General features: G+C 31.5%; 1 protein-coding gene and 1 pseudogene across 2 annotated transcripts; one reads left to right on the top strand and one right to left on the bottom strand.

Annotated features, from left to right (window-relative positions):
* The first annotated feature begins 3,018 nt into the window (after nucleotides 1–3,018).
* On the top strand, nucleotides 3,019–7,520 carry LOC145048789 (anthocyanidin 3-O-glucosyltransferase 5-like; annotated as a pseudogene). Its single transcript, XR_013683049.1, has 2 exons — nucleotides 3,019–4,602; nucleotides 7,410–7,520. The product of XR_013683049.1 is annotated as an anthocyanidin 3-O-glucosyltransferase 5-like (transcript).
* Nucleotides 7,521–8,643: 1,123 nt separating this feature from the next.
* On the bottom strand, nucleotides 8,644–11,419 carry RRA3 (Nucleotide-diphospho-sugar transferase family protein). The gene is made up of 2 exons (XM_078956841.1): nucleotides 11,023–11,419; nucleotides 8,644–9,935 (listed from the first exon to the last, which is right to left on the bottom strand). The coding sequence occupies exons 1-2, from the start codon at nucleotides 11,215–11,217 to the stop codon at nucleotides 8,811–8,813; spliced, it is 1,320 nt and encodes a 439-aa protein (XP_078812967.1). The 5' UTR covers nucleotides 11,218–11,419; the 3' UTR covers nucleotides 8,644–8,810.
* Nucleotides 11,420–15,178: the final 3,759 nt, after the last annotated feature.

The following is a 15,178-nucleotide window of genomic DNA, read 5'->3' as shown; positions in this document are numbered from 1 at the left end:
TAATCTAGGATTAATTAAGTGATCAAAAGAAGACTAATTAAATATATGGGTTGATTGTGTAAATCATCCATACTTATATAGTGGGCTAATGCTCCATGGATAATCAAGTTGGGCTAAAACCCATAGGATGGTCCATGGATGCTCCATGGTGTATTTGAACCCATGGATCCAAGGAAATGGAAAGCCATGACAATTAAGGATTTACCCTAATTGTAACACTATATAAAGATCTTATTCTTGACAAAAAATCGGCCACTAGTGAGAGTAACAAAGGGCTAGCCGATTTCATGAAGTGTAGAACTCTCTCAAGTTATTCTAAGTGTTTTGATGATTGTGATTCCATTTGAGGCTTCCACACTATTGGGGCTAGGCACTCAAGCTTCATGAAGACTTTCTACATCAAAGAGGTATGTATTCTATCTTGTTACACTCATTGTTTTGTATGCTAGATTAGGATAATACCTTGGATGTTCTTATTTGCATGTATAATAGAGAAAACATAGATCCAAGGTATTTAGGGTTGCATGTACACTTAGGAGTGTTAGAATGCTCAAAACCCAACAGTTGGCACCACCAGATATGCATGAGTTATCTACACAACTTCAGCAGCTATTAGACTGAGGGTTCATCCGTCCGAGCAGTTCCCTGTAGGGAGCACCATTCTTTTTTGTGAAGAAGGAGGATGGATCCCATAGGATATGCATCAATTATAAGGAACTGACCAAGCTAATGGTGAAGAACCGATATCCGTTTTTGAGGATTGATGATTTGTTCGATCAGCTGCAGGGTGCTTCCTGGTTTTCCAAGATTGACCTTCGATCAGGGTATCATCAGATGACGATCATGGAGGAGGACATATTGAAGATGACTTTCAGAACTCGGTATAGGCACTATGAGTTTGTGGTGATGCCATTCAGGCTCACCAATGCCCCAACAACATTCATGGATCTCATGAACAGGGTGTGTAGACCAATGCTGGATCGATCACTGATCATTTTCATTGATGATATCCTGGTTTATTCTAAGACTAGGGAGCAGCACGAGCAACACTTAAGTGAGGTGTTGGAGACCCTAAGGGCATATAAGTTGTATGCTAAGTTCTCCAAGTGTGAATTCTGGCTGCGAGAGGTACAATTATTGGGGCATATCATCAATCAGGAGGGTATTTCGGTTGATCCGGCTAAGGTTGAGATTGTAATACGGTGGGAGGTATCGAAGAATGCATCAGAGATTCGTAGCTTCTTGGGTTTAGCGGGTTATTATTAGAGGTTTATTCAGGATTTCTCCAGGATTATTGTGCCATGAACACGTCTAACCAAGAAGAATGTGACAGATCGATGGGGTTCAGATCAGCAGTTAGTTTATTAATACATAAAAATAAACTAAAAATATATAAAATAAAAAAATCGTCAACTGAAACTTCAATCTTATTTTTAAAGAATTGAATAATATTATTCTATATATTTGAATCATATGTTCATTTCTAAAAGAAGAAATAGGATATAGATCAAAGATGAGATGTGGTGGTTAAGCTATAGGGAGCCGTCATCGCCAAGGCCTTGTTGGCTTCACTATACAACACCCCTAGCCTCTCGCTAGAATGCACGACAAGGAAGGCACGTTGCCAACACATCGAGAAGAAAGAGAAGAGATAGATAAAGAAATGGGAGATTGATTGATTGCTTTTCTTTTAGTTGTGGGAACATACTTTCCGCTTCATGTGAGACATTAGGCCATCAATTTGTACATAAAAAACATTTGCATGTATTTATGGAAAAAGGAAAATGATTTATGAGACCATTGAAGTTTCAAATTTATTCAAAAAACATCATTCAAGTATTAAATGTTCAGAAAATACCATCAAACTACGACATATGTTAAAAAAAAAACCAACGAAGTATGTTCTGTTAAAAAACATCATCTCTATGATTTGGAGTAACTTACATATTTAGTCCGAACTTTTTTTTTCTTAACTCGAAGGGTCCCTATAGTTTAAATTTGTTTTGACGTTGGAACCTGATCGAGTTAAAAAACTAATATACCCTATTACTTTCATTTAATATTATTTTTATTATTTATCAGTTACTTACACAATTTATGTTGTTATTTATTATAAATATATCAATTGTATAAATAATTAACAAGTAATAAAAATAAATATTAAATCAAAGTAATAAAAGTATATTAGTCTTTTAACTCAATAGGGATCCAAAAGCAAAATAAATATAAACACAGACCATCCGAGTTAAAGAAAAAGGTTAGGGACTAAACATGTAAGTACCCCAAACCATAGAGATGATGTTTTTTTTAATACAACACATACTTGGTTGGTGTTTTTTGAATATATATCTTAGTTTCATGATGTTTTTTGAACATGTAATACTTGAATGATATTTTTTAAACAAATTTAAAACTTCAATGATCTCTTAAGTTATTATCCTTTATGGAAAACATTATTATTTATTTGTTTTGTTTAGATTAACCTGATGAAAACATGGTTTCAATAAAACAGTTTGTTTAAATAAATATTAAATAAATAATCATACATGACCTACTATGAAAGAAAATGTTTTAAGTCATTAATAGATGTTTATTGCACATTGTATATTAAATTATATCATATTAGAAGAATAATTTATTTAATACGAAATGTTTATGTTTAAAAAAATATAATTTATTTAAGTTTGAAAAAGAAAAAAAGAAAATCAAACAGTATTCCCAAAATGCATAGAAAAAAAAATACTGTAAAAAAAATGATGTGGCGAATGTTACTACTCTTAGTAACGATGCTTTTGATTTTATTTATTATTATTATTACTTTCAATTAAAATTAGCTTAAAAAGATAAAAACAACTTTAAGAAGGATATAAAATATGTTTAAGTGAAGTGGACACACGCAATAAATATTGAAACTATGGAAACCAATTATGTAACGAAATAATTTTGGAAAGCACATTACATATATCCATATATATGCAAATGAATATTTACACCGATGCTATATATAATAGGCGCCTAGCTTGCTAGATTTTGTGAAAACCATCTCCTGTCGTCAGTCGTATAATCATGGAGACATGTGGGGAGATTAGCAATGCGAGTTCATTGAAACCCCATGTGGGTTTCCTCGCAAGCCCAGGAATGGGTCACATCACCCCCTCTTCGAGCTCGCCCTTCGTCTTCTCACTCAACATAACTTTCAGGTCACTTTTCTGGTCATCACCACCGACTCCACGGTTGCTCAACACAACTACCTCCACGCCACCCCACATCCCGACCTCCATATCGTCGATCTCCCCCCTGCGGACATGTCCGGCCTCCTCTTCGATGATATGACAGCCGTCGCCCGCCTCTCCGTCATAGCCCAGGAGTCCATCCGCTCGCTTCGGTCAGTGTTGTTGTCTGCATTAAACAACCGACCGAAGCTTCAAGCTTTTATCATCGACATCTTCTGCACCGACGTTTTTGATGCATGTAAAGACCTATCCATTCCGGTTTACTCGTTTTTCACGGCATCAGCAGCTCTTTTGGCGTTCTCCTTGTATCTTCCGACGCTTGACAGGGAAGTTGAAGGCGAGTTCGTAGATCTACCCGAACCCATCAAGATACCGGGTTGTAACCGAATCCAAACCCACGACTTACTGGATCAGGTCCGGAACAGAAAGATCGACGAGTACAAATGGTACTTGATGCATGTCAGCAGGCTATCCATGGCTAAAGGGATATTCGCAAATACTTGGCATGATCTTGAACCGGTTTGGCTCAAAGCTCTAGAAACCGAACCCTTCTTCGCTGACATTCCCACACCGCCGGTTTATCCCATTGGACCGCTCACCAAACGGATTGAATCGGCTTCGGATGGAAACGCCGATACGAGAGAAGTTATGGCATGGCTTGACAGACAACCAAAAGACTCGGTTCTGTTTGTTGCACTCGGAAGTGGTGGGACACTGAAAAATGTGCAACTAACTGAGTTGGCTTTAGGTTTAGAACTGAGTCAGCAACGGTTCATCCTGGTGGTGCGAACTCCGAGTGACTCTGCTTTTGCTGCTCTTTTTACCGCCGGGGTTGACTCAGACGATCCTAGAGTGTACTTGCCAGATGGGTTTGTTGAGAGGACAAAGGAAGTAGGGCTGGTCGTGAGCTCATGGGCACCGCAGGTGGCGGTGCTGAACCACCCGTCTACCGGAGCATATTTGTCTCATTGTGGGTGGAACTCTACCTTGGAGAGCATTAAACATGGTGTTCCGATGATTGGGTGGCCGCTATATGCGGAGCAGAGGATGAATGCGACGATGTTGAGCGAGGAGATAGGGGTGGCAGTGAAGATGCCGGTGGTTGGGGAAAGAGGAGAGACGGTGGTGGTGGGGAGAAAGGAGATAGAGCTGGTGGTGAGGGTGGTTATGGAAGGTGAGGAGGGTAGGAAGATTAGGAGAAGGGTTAAAGAACTAGAAGCAAGTGCTAGAGAGACACTGAGTTGTGGCGGGTCATCTTATGAAATACTCGCCGGAGTTGCCGAGTCATGGAAACGGCTGGGTCGTGCGATGACCACAAGAAGTTGCATGGAACCTGAGTAGTTGGATGTTGATCCACGCGATTAATAAAGTGAGCACCATTTATTACTTTGTAAGTTTGTATTAAATGATTATTCTGTAACCTATTCACTATCCATACTCTTCCTATAAAATCAAATTATGGAATTGATGACTGTAATTAAATTTAATTTAAATTTAATTAAAATGTTAATTTTACAGCTTTCTTATAATATTAAGTAGGTGGGAAGAAAAATGGAAACAAAAAATAGGAAAATATTATCGAATTACACAATTTGGATGGAAGTATTCCGATTTTTAGATTTATTTTCAGAAAAACAAATTATTATTTTGGATTTGAGATTAGTTTTGGTTTATAAAATAATAACTGAATAAAAAAACAAATAACAACTTATTATTTACTTTTTAGTATGTATTTTTAACTATTTATAAATTTACTAAATTATTAATTTTAATTATTTGATATTTTCATTGGATATAATATTTTAATTTGTACTCAATCTCAAAAGTTTTATCAATAAAATATTTTATTCGTAGTGTATATATATATATATATAGAGGTTCATGCGAAAATATAAATATCTTGCGAAAACGCGAAAACAGATTTTATCTTGTGAAAATCAAGCACATGTACTATAAAAAAATAAATTTATTAGCAATAAATTAAATATAGTAAGTTTACATTGGACGGTGTTATAGTAATATAGATTTAAAGACGGTTTTGATAATTATATTTTTTTATGTCCTTAATCATTTTTAAATTCATGTTTTCTTAATAAAAATGTTAAAAATCATACTTTGCTAATATGAAATAATTTATCATCTATCATCGATTATCATCATATATTTCAAAGTTTGGATGAATTATTTTCCAAAATATAATGTTGAAGTGACACAATATCATTGGTTTTTCTTGTTTTTGCGTTTTCGCAATTTATTTGCATTTTCGCATGAACTCTCCCCTATATATATATATATATATATATATATATATATATATATATATATATATATATATATATATATATATATATATATATATATATATATATATATATATATATATATATATATATATATATAGGTTCAGGTTCATTTGAGACGATTCTAATTTTGTGAGACCGTGAGACCAAATCTAAAAATAATTTTAAAATGCAAAATAAATGGAAAAATCCAAAAAAAAAATTTTAAATATTATTTTCGGAACTTGAATTAACTAAAAAAATAAAAAAAAATATTAAAAAAAATAAAAAAAAATCCGTTTTTTTTTTTTTTGAAAAATACGTGAAATATTCTAAATAGAATATTACACTGACATATTCTAAAAAATAATTTTGAAATGCAAAATAAATGGAAAAATCTATAAAAAAAAAATTTTAAATATTATTTTCGGAACTTGAATTAACTAAAAAAATTTTTAAAAATTCTATTTTTTTTTAAAAATACGTGAAATATTCTAAATAGAATATTACACTGTACATATTCTAAAAATAATTTTAAAATGCAAAATAAATGGAAAAATTAAAAAATTCTTTTTTTAAATATTATTTTTAGAACATGAATTAACTAAAAAAAATTTAAAAAAAATAAAAAAATAAAAAAAATGCGTCTCACGGTCTCACAAAATATAGGTGGTCTCAAATGAACCTAACCCTATATATATATATATATATATATATATATATATATATATATATATATATATATATATATATTGCCTTTAAAAAATCGAATTGTAAAAACCAATCCAACCTAATTGTAATTTGTTTGGATCGGATCGGATTTAAATTTAGTTTTGATTATTTGGATTCATGTTTTGAAAACCGATATTCATTTGGATTCACTTGATCGGATCAGATCAAACCGGTTCATCCAAACGAAGATCATTATTATTATCAAACGATTCAAATAAAATCGATAAATATAGGATATTTAATTTCTCTTTTACAAGTATTAAATTCAATGTTCCTATTCTTTTAACTATTTTTATTTCACATAATTAAATGCATGTATACTTAGCGATTGAAAGTATCAGACGAATGTACTTCTTAGGGTATACACAATTAATCTATTAAACTCCTTTATAATTATTCTCTTTTTATAAAACAGTATCATAATTTTTCAATGGTAAATTTAAACTCTATAAAATCTAATAAAAACATATTTATAAATCTAATTTATGACATATGAAGTTCTTTTTTCCGATTGAAAAGTTTAATAATTACCAAAATTTATATCCAAGATAACATTTTACTATGGTACAATTCTATATATTAATGTTTATACAAGATGTTCAATGTTAAAACCAACCATGACTTGTCTAAAATATCCTTAGTGTTCCGTGATTAAGCTCCTATATGTGCTTTTAGGCGGCAACTAATGTATAATGTTTATCATTTTTCAATCTATTAAATGTCAATTAGACATGCATGTCACCTCCCTGAACAATCTCACCAAACTATGCATTGTAGATGATTTTACTATATTTGGTTTTATCGTTTTATAAACTGTTTAATTGTAATGTAATCTTCTCGTTACCCAACATCGCATAATTAAAGGCAAATTAAATGGAGATGATGTTTCTTGTTATTTGCATTAGGATTATTTTGTCTATTAATTAATTAAGACAATTAAAAACGAATGCTCTTAAGGAGATGAATTATCAAAAGGAATATCAAGGCATCAGAGATTGGAAATACATTGCTAGCAAGAAGAGGGGATAAAAAAACTTCAGTACACTCACATTTTTTCGTGCATAACTTCTGTATGATTGTTGAAAAGTTGTGTTGTGGGAAGCATGTCTTAAGCTTACTTTCCTATGCTGGACCAGTAATAGTTATGTGTTTATATACATGAAAGGTTGATAAACAAGGCAAGAGGTTCATAATCATATGCTTCAGGACACATGATATAGGAAAACTTGAAGGATGATTAAACTTACTTGTTATAGGGAACATGTGGATGACTATAAATTTATCCACGTTTGAATGTTGAAGGAAAACTTGTCTTATGCTGAAATAATCAAATGGTACAAGGAGTATAAGGTAGTGAAATGTATATATGATAATCGTATATAACTTATATTGCCTATTATATACCTATATATCTTGTGCAATACCAATTACATTTATATTGAATGTTGATGCAAATTAAGATAAAAAGGGCTTATTATGTTTAAAATTGTTGATTTGCATAATTAGATCGTTGGTGGTGGAAAAGAGTTAAACTGGAGTTGATTAATGGATTGCAAGAAAAGATTTCTTGAAGATAAATCAAGTGCTAAATAAATTTCGGCACCTCAACGCTTTATGGTGTGGTTACTTGAGTAATATGTGAGAATGAAAAAAAAAAAAAAAAATACAATGAAATTTCATTAGTATTGCTTTAATATAAACATATTCTTTTTGTTTCTAGTTGTCTTCTTCAAAAAGGATTTCAGTTGGCAATAGGTATTTACGATCCAATCTTGTTTCATACAATTTTGAAGACTAGTTAAACAACTAGATCCTAAAAATGATGTCCGGTAACATTAACTAATAAGTCAGTTGCAATATATAAAATTATATATAAATATATAATATTAATGAGAGATTTTAATTTTAATAATATAACGTTTGCCGATAGGAGAATGAACATATTTTTTTATTATAATAATGAGATTTAGAAGAAAAGAAATACAAATTCTTGGTTTACTTGTTTCTATTTACATAATTATATTTCTAAATTCGTGGTTTAGAATTAAAGAAATACAAATTCTTGGTTTACTTGTTTCTATTTACATAATTTTTTTTTCTAAATTCTTGGTTTATATCCAAGGTCAAGTAATGATATCCTAGCTTATCTTCAAATTTCATACTAGTCTAGTTTTTGTTTTATTTAAAATTTTGAAGGATATTGTATTATATAAAAAATATCTAAAATAGTACTAATTATATTCTCGACATAACACAATCATGGAATGAATCCAAAACACTCCCCTACCGAAATTCCAACGATTATACAAATGAATGAAATTGAACTCCCCTCCCAAAAACACCATATCATTGAGGCCCATTTGTACCTATGTCATGCAAAAAGGTGAAAAAAACATATATATGCAAATTTGCAAAGGATGTAAATACCATTAAAACATCATTACTTACTAAGGTTAACAAGTATCAAGTATTGAAAAGATTCATCATAATACACATACATATTCTTTCAAAATCATTATAAAATTTACCTAACATGGTAAAAATAAAACCATCCTCTTTTTACCATTTACCAATCAGACCCATCAGGAAAGGGCTCAAGTGCATCCTGTTTCCCATTAAAATAAAACTCAAAAACCGCTTTCATTCTCGGCAATTTATCCGGATGATAATTCACATGAACAATAACCGGTTTCAACTTCTTCAATTTCTCATCTTTCCTCACTTCCTTAAACATCACCTTACTATTCATAAACATATACCTATCCATAGTCCTCTTCGAAGCATAAAGACCAATATACCCTGGATGCGAAGGAAAAAACAACTCCTCATTAAAAACCGCTTGATCCCACGCAGGTGGTGGCTTAGAGAGCCTCTCAGCCACACGATCCAACAATTCAATGGCTGGGATCGTTGGCCTCAAATAAAAAAACCCGGAATTATAAACCCAAATTCGCATTGTATGCGCGTATCTAGCCCACCCCATTGAAGGCTCATCGAACACATCGTTATACCCATAAGCTGTGAAGTTATCATGCCCATCTGACATGGACTCCACGTCAGCATCCCGGTAGATGAAATTGAAAGGGTTTTGTATGTAAACGATGTCCACGTCGGATAAAAGAACGCTGTACCCGAGTTGTAGGAATTCCCGTAAGATTCTGAATTTTAGACCGGAAACAGCGTGATTCCCACCGGATTTAGCAACGGAATCGATTCCTTCGTCTGGGTCACGTTTGTAGAACGCGACGTCGTTTTCTTTGCAAAAGTCGACGATTCCGTCGTCGAGAGCGACTACGAGGTAATTCGGGATTCCGGCTTTCTTGATGCTGGAAACGGAGACTTCTAACATGGATTTGACGTTGGAATTGGCTAACGCGACTATTACTTCCTTTTTGGTTGTGAGTTTTTCAAGGATTTTAGCGAGTCTAGGGTTTATGGTGGGGTCCGGGAGGATTGTAGGGTTTATTGTCGTGCCTTTTACTGTTCCGAATGGGCCGGGTTTTGGTGGGTTGGATACGGGTACGATTTGTTGATCGGAGTCGGATTGACCATTTTTTTGTTCAGATGCTTGTAATTTTACGGTTAGGTCCCTGACTTGTTTCTTTAATTCATCGTTTTTGTTGGATAGATCTGTCATTTCTGATTTTAGTTTGCTGACTTCTTCTGTTGATTCACATGAAGTTGATTCGATCTGAAAAAGGAAGAAGAAGAGGGTTTGTATATTAGGTTATGTAATTCTGATTATAAAAAGCTTATGCTTTTTTTGTAATAATTGAATAGGGGATGAATGAAAATTGAAAAACAATGTCAGATTTCTTTGTTGTTCAAATTAACAAGTAATATTGAGTAAGTAAGAAGCAAGTTTTTAGTTTTATTGAACAGGGGATAATTTGACAACAATGTCAATTTCTTTCTTATGCTTTTATATTCATACAAAGTATACAGATTTGAAAACAATGTCAATTATCATGCCACTAATCTGTAACATATAAAAGTAAGTCTAATAATATGGAGTTTGTTTACACTAGTAATGATAATCATCTGTAATCACTTTAAAATGTGAATGAACTTATTTAGGATTCTTAATTTCATGTTTAACTAAAAAAGCCCAAAAACAACCATTGAAGGCTTCATTACATTAAGTGTAAAAATATGGATTTTGTTTGCACTAGTAATGATAATGATCTGTAATCACTTTAAAATGTAAAGGAACTTATTTAGGATGATTAATTTCATGTTTAACTACCAAAAACAACCATTGAAGGCTTCATTACATGTTCTCTTCCCCAATTCACCAACCCTAGTTGCCCAATATGGTAATGGAAAACAAATACAATTACACCCTAACAAGAAAGCTACATTTTGATTCTTGATGTTAGACAGAAGACCTTTCGTCTTAAACACAAATGAATAATGTTGTTTATGAAAACGAATTTCCATTTGTAGTATTTGTAGTTAGACATTTCTAAGATCCAGATTAGTTTTACAGCTGAATAGGAACATGTTGCATATCAAGGCAATGTGTATCTATTTTCTATACAAAAGTGAGTACACGAAGCTCTTGATTTAATAGATTCAAACCATTCACGGAATTCAAGAGAAACGCTTGATCCGATAAAAAGTCAAAGAATAGTTTTGCACAAAAAAAGTCAACCAATTCTTCAGTCAAGAAATTGTATTCCTAAGCAACCCATTCAAGCAAGCAAAATAAATACTGAATATGGAGTAATTTAGTGTAACAATAGAATAGGAGTGACTATGAGTTCAGGAAATTGAACCTTTGGATTCGCTTTGGAAAGACGGCGACTCCGAAAATGAGAAGTGGGATTAGATATATCGGAGAAGAGACCATGAGGGTATAAAACTGCGAATATGCATCCGAGTAGAACTCCGATAACAATTGCAACGGCGATTCTAGATCCACGAATCGATTGCGACGCGTTCGTTCCTCTACGACCCACAGGACCCGCCATTGTTCACAGCTTCGGATCTGTGAAGACTTTTGCCTCTCCAAATACAGCGTACGACAGCGAAGCTTCGCCAAATGCTTCTAATGAAAAAAGGATTATGGGGGAAATGCGAACGAAACCCTAACGATGGTTTTGACGATTGTTCATCATGGGTTGTGTGCTAGAAATGTTGTACAGAAGGGGAAAGGGATTCGCTGTAGAGTAGATACAAGTTGAATGCCAGACGTGGTTGACTGTTCGTGCTTGGTTGAATCACGATTTAGAATTGTTTTTTTTTTTAATCTTTATTTTTATTAATCCAATATTATATTATTTATAAATCTTAATTTAAAATAAATCTATTTTTTTATATTTTTGTAGAATATTATATCTATTTAAATTATTATTTTGATGAATTTTAATAAATTAAAATTAAAAATGACTAGCTATTTTCTACTAAGCAATTTGGGACTTGTTATAGTTTAAAAGATGTAAACTCTAACCAATGGTAATTCAAGCACGGTAAGCTTGTAAATAAATAAACTTTGTTATAAACATTTTATATTAAAAATAATAAAAATTACTAATTTCAAGAAATATATAATGCGTTTAAGATTAATTACAGTAAAAACTAAGCATATTTAATATTATTAATTGTTCCCAAAAAATGCATTATAGGTAAGTTCAATTTTTGTTTGAAAAGTTTGGAGTTTGGTTGTAAAATAATCTATTAACGAAAAAAAATAAAGCGTGTGTGTGTATATATATATATATATATATATATATATATATATATATATATATATATATATATATATATATATATATATATATATATATATATATATATATATATATATCAGGTTCATTTGAGACCATTCTAATTTTGTAAGACCGTGACACCAAATCTATAAATAATTCTAAAATACAAAATAAATGGAAAAATCCAAAAATTCTTTTTTTAAATATTATTTTCGGAACTTGAATTAACTAAGAGAAATATAAAAAAAAATAAAAAAAAATTCCGTTTTTTTTTTTTGAAAAATACGTGAAATATTCTAAATAGAATATTACACTGACATATTCTAAAAAATAATTTTAAAATGCAAAATAAATGGAAAAATCTAAAAATTCTTTTTTTAAATATTATTTTCGGAACTTGAATTAACTAAAAAATATAAAAAAAATAAAAAAAATAAAAAAAATTCTATTTTTTTTGAAAAATACGTGAAATATTCTAAATAGAATATTACACTGTACATATCCTAAAAATAATTTTAAAATGCAAAATAAATGGAAAAATCAAAAAATTCTTTTTTTAAATATTATTTTCGGAACATGAATTAACTAAAAAAAATAAAAATAAATAAAAAAATGCGTCTCACGGTCTCACAAAATATAGGTGGTCTCAAATGAACCTAACCCTATATATATATATATATATATATATATATATATATATATATATATATATATATATATATATATATATATATATGTGTGTGTGTGTGTGTGTGTGTATGTGTGTGATTTTTCTAGACATGTCAAGTACAAATTACAAAGTTATCTAGATAATTTCTTAATTATGAATAATATGGAACAAAAGTATATACCAACTTAATGTTGACGGGTAAAGATTCATGTATAAATAATTCCTTGAATATTCATCAAGATTGATTTTGGTCAACAAGTCTAGCTGTATACTTATCAATCTGAATTTTTGGAAATAAACCCAATTTTTTACTTTGTTTTGATCCTTATAGAAAGAACCCAGATTAGTGACGATTTTCAAACATCAAACTATTTTTGTGTCAGTTTTCAGACATATAAGTATCTTGTAACAGTTTTCTGGTGGAAAATGTATTTAACTAATTTTGGTCTTCACTTGATGGTACATTCAAAATTCCTAACAATCAGATTTTCTGTTCTTGATCTCAGTTTCTGAGTCTTATTCGATTAAAGATTGGGAGTACCACCTAAATGCTTTAATCTAAAAGTGATATCACAATTCTCAGAATTTCCAAGACTTTCTATACCCCAAATTTCTAACAAAGATTAAAGTATTTCTGTGATAATGGCAAGTGGCGAATCTGTGAAGGAAATGACAAATTTGACAAACTAAATAAGTTTGAAGGGTAAGACTTTCGTAGATGGAAGAAGAAGATGAAGTTTCTCCTTATCACTCTGAATGTGGTGTATGTTCTGAGTAAACCTATGTCGGTCTTACCAGAAATCTGTTGAAGATGAACCTTTAGAGGCAACAAGAAGGAGATTAAAGTAGTAAAATGATGATTATATATTCCGTGGTCATATTCTCAATGGTATGTCTGACTCTGTGTTTGATATCTACCAAAATTTCAAATCTGCAAATGAACTATAGGATTCTCTTGAGTCCAACTACATAGCTGAAGATGCTTCTAGCAAGAAGTTTATTGTCAGTAACTTTATGGGTTACAAGATAGTTGACTCCATGCCTGTTATGGAACAATTCCATGTTAAGGATTCTAGGACAGTTTGCTCAACACAATCTGAAAATGGATGAAGCCATTTGTGTGGTTGTGATCATTGACAAAGTGGCCCCTTCCTGGATGGATTTTAAACACAATCTAAAACATAACAAAAGGGAATTGCCTTTGACTCAACTTGGAATCCATTTATGGATTGAAGAGTCCTTAAGGACTCAAGAACTTGATAACAATCCTAAAGGCAAGAACCAAGTTGGTTCCTCTTCTATGAAGATGGTGGATGGAGAAGGATTAAATAATCAAAAGAATTCTAATGGAAAAAGGAAGTTTAAAGGAAATGATGTCAAGTCTTCCAACAATAAGGCTAAAGTGGTGTGTTGGAATTGTAACTAACTGGGCCACTTCAAGAAAGATTGTCGTTTTTATAAAGTGAACAAGGATGGTGCTGGACCAAGTGGATCCAAGGATCCAGAAAAACAACAAGGTCAGATTTCTGTTTTCATGCAAAATTCTAAATATATTCAGTATTATATTTATGTTATTTCTAAAGTATTTTATGTGCTGAATGATAATGTTCCATGGTGGGTTGATTCGGGAACAACATGTCATGTTTGCAAAGATGGGAAATGTTGTAACATAACCAATCAGTGGACTAGGATCTATTTTACATACCTTTACTTCTGGGAAATGTTTGTGTTTGAACAATGTTTTATATGTTCCATGGATTTGTAAGAATCTTGTGTCGGAAATTGTATTAAATAATTGTGGTTGCAAACAAGTATTAGAAAGTGACAAGTATATCTTGTCAAGATATGGTTCTTTTATAGGATTTGGATATGTATGTAATGGAATGATTAGGCTTAATATTAATTATCCTTCTATTGATAATTCTATTTGCATGACTTTTACTAGTACTAGCAATAATTTTAATAAATATGAATTATGACATGCTAGGCTAGGACACATTCATTACAAGAGATTAAAGTACATGTCTAAAATGAGTTTATTTCCTGCTTTTGATATGCAAAATAATGAAAAATGTAAAACATGCATGCTAACTAAAATCACTAGATAACATTTCAAAGATGTTGTTAGGGAAAGCAATGTGTTGGATCTTATACATAGTGATTTATGTGATTTCCATGTAACACCTTCCTTTGGAAACAAAAAGTATGTTGTTACTTTTATTGATGATGTATCTAGATATTGTTATGTCTATTTGCTACATTATAAGAATGAATCACTTGATAAATTTATAATTTATAAACAACAAGTTGAGCTTCATAAAAATAAATTAATAAAAGTCTTGCGTACTGATAGAGGTGGTGAGTATTATGATCCAGTTCATTTTGAACAAACTGGAATAATACATCAAACCATAGCTCCTTATATACTACAACAAAATGGTGTAGCTGAAAGAAAGAATAAGACTTTGAAAGAAATGGTTAATTCCATGTTGTCCTATTTTGGAGTAAGTGAAGGGTTTTTGGGTGAAGCAATGTTAAATGCATGTTACATCT

Source organism: Lactuca saligna, chromosome 5 (genome assembly GCF_052625555.1).
Source record: "Lactuca saligna cultivar CGN05327 chromosome 5, ASM5262555v1, whole genome shotgun sequence".
In the NCBI taxonomy this organism is placed as follows: domain Eukaryota; kingdom Viridiplantae; phylum Streptophyta; class Magnoliopsida; order Asterales; family Asteraceae; genus Lactuca; species Lactuca saligna.
This window is presented reverse-complemented; position numbering and strand designations above follow the sequence as displayed.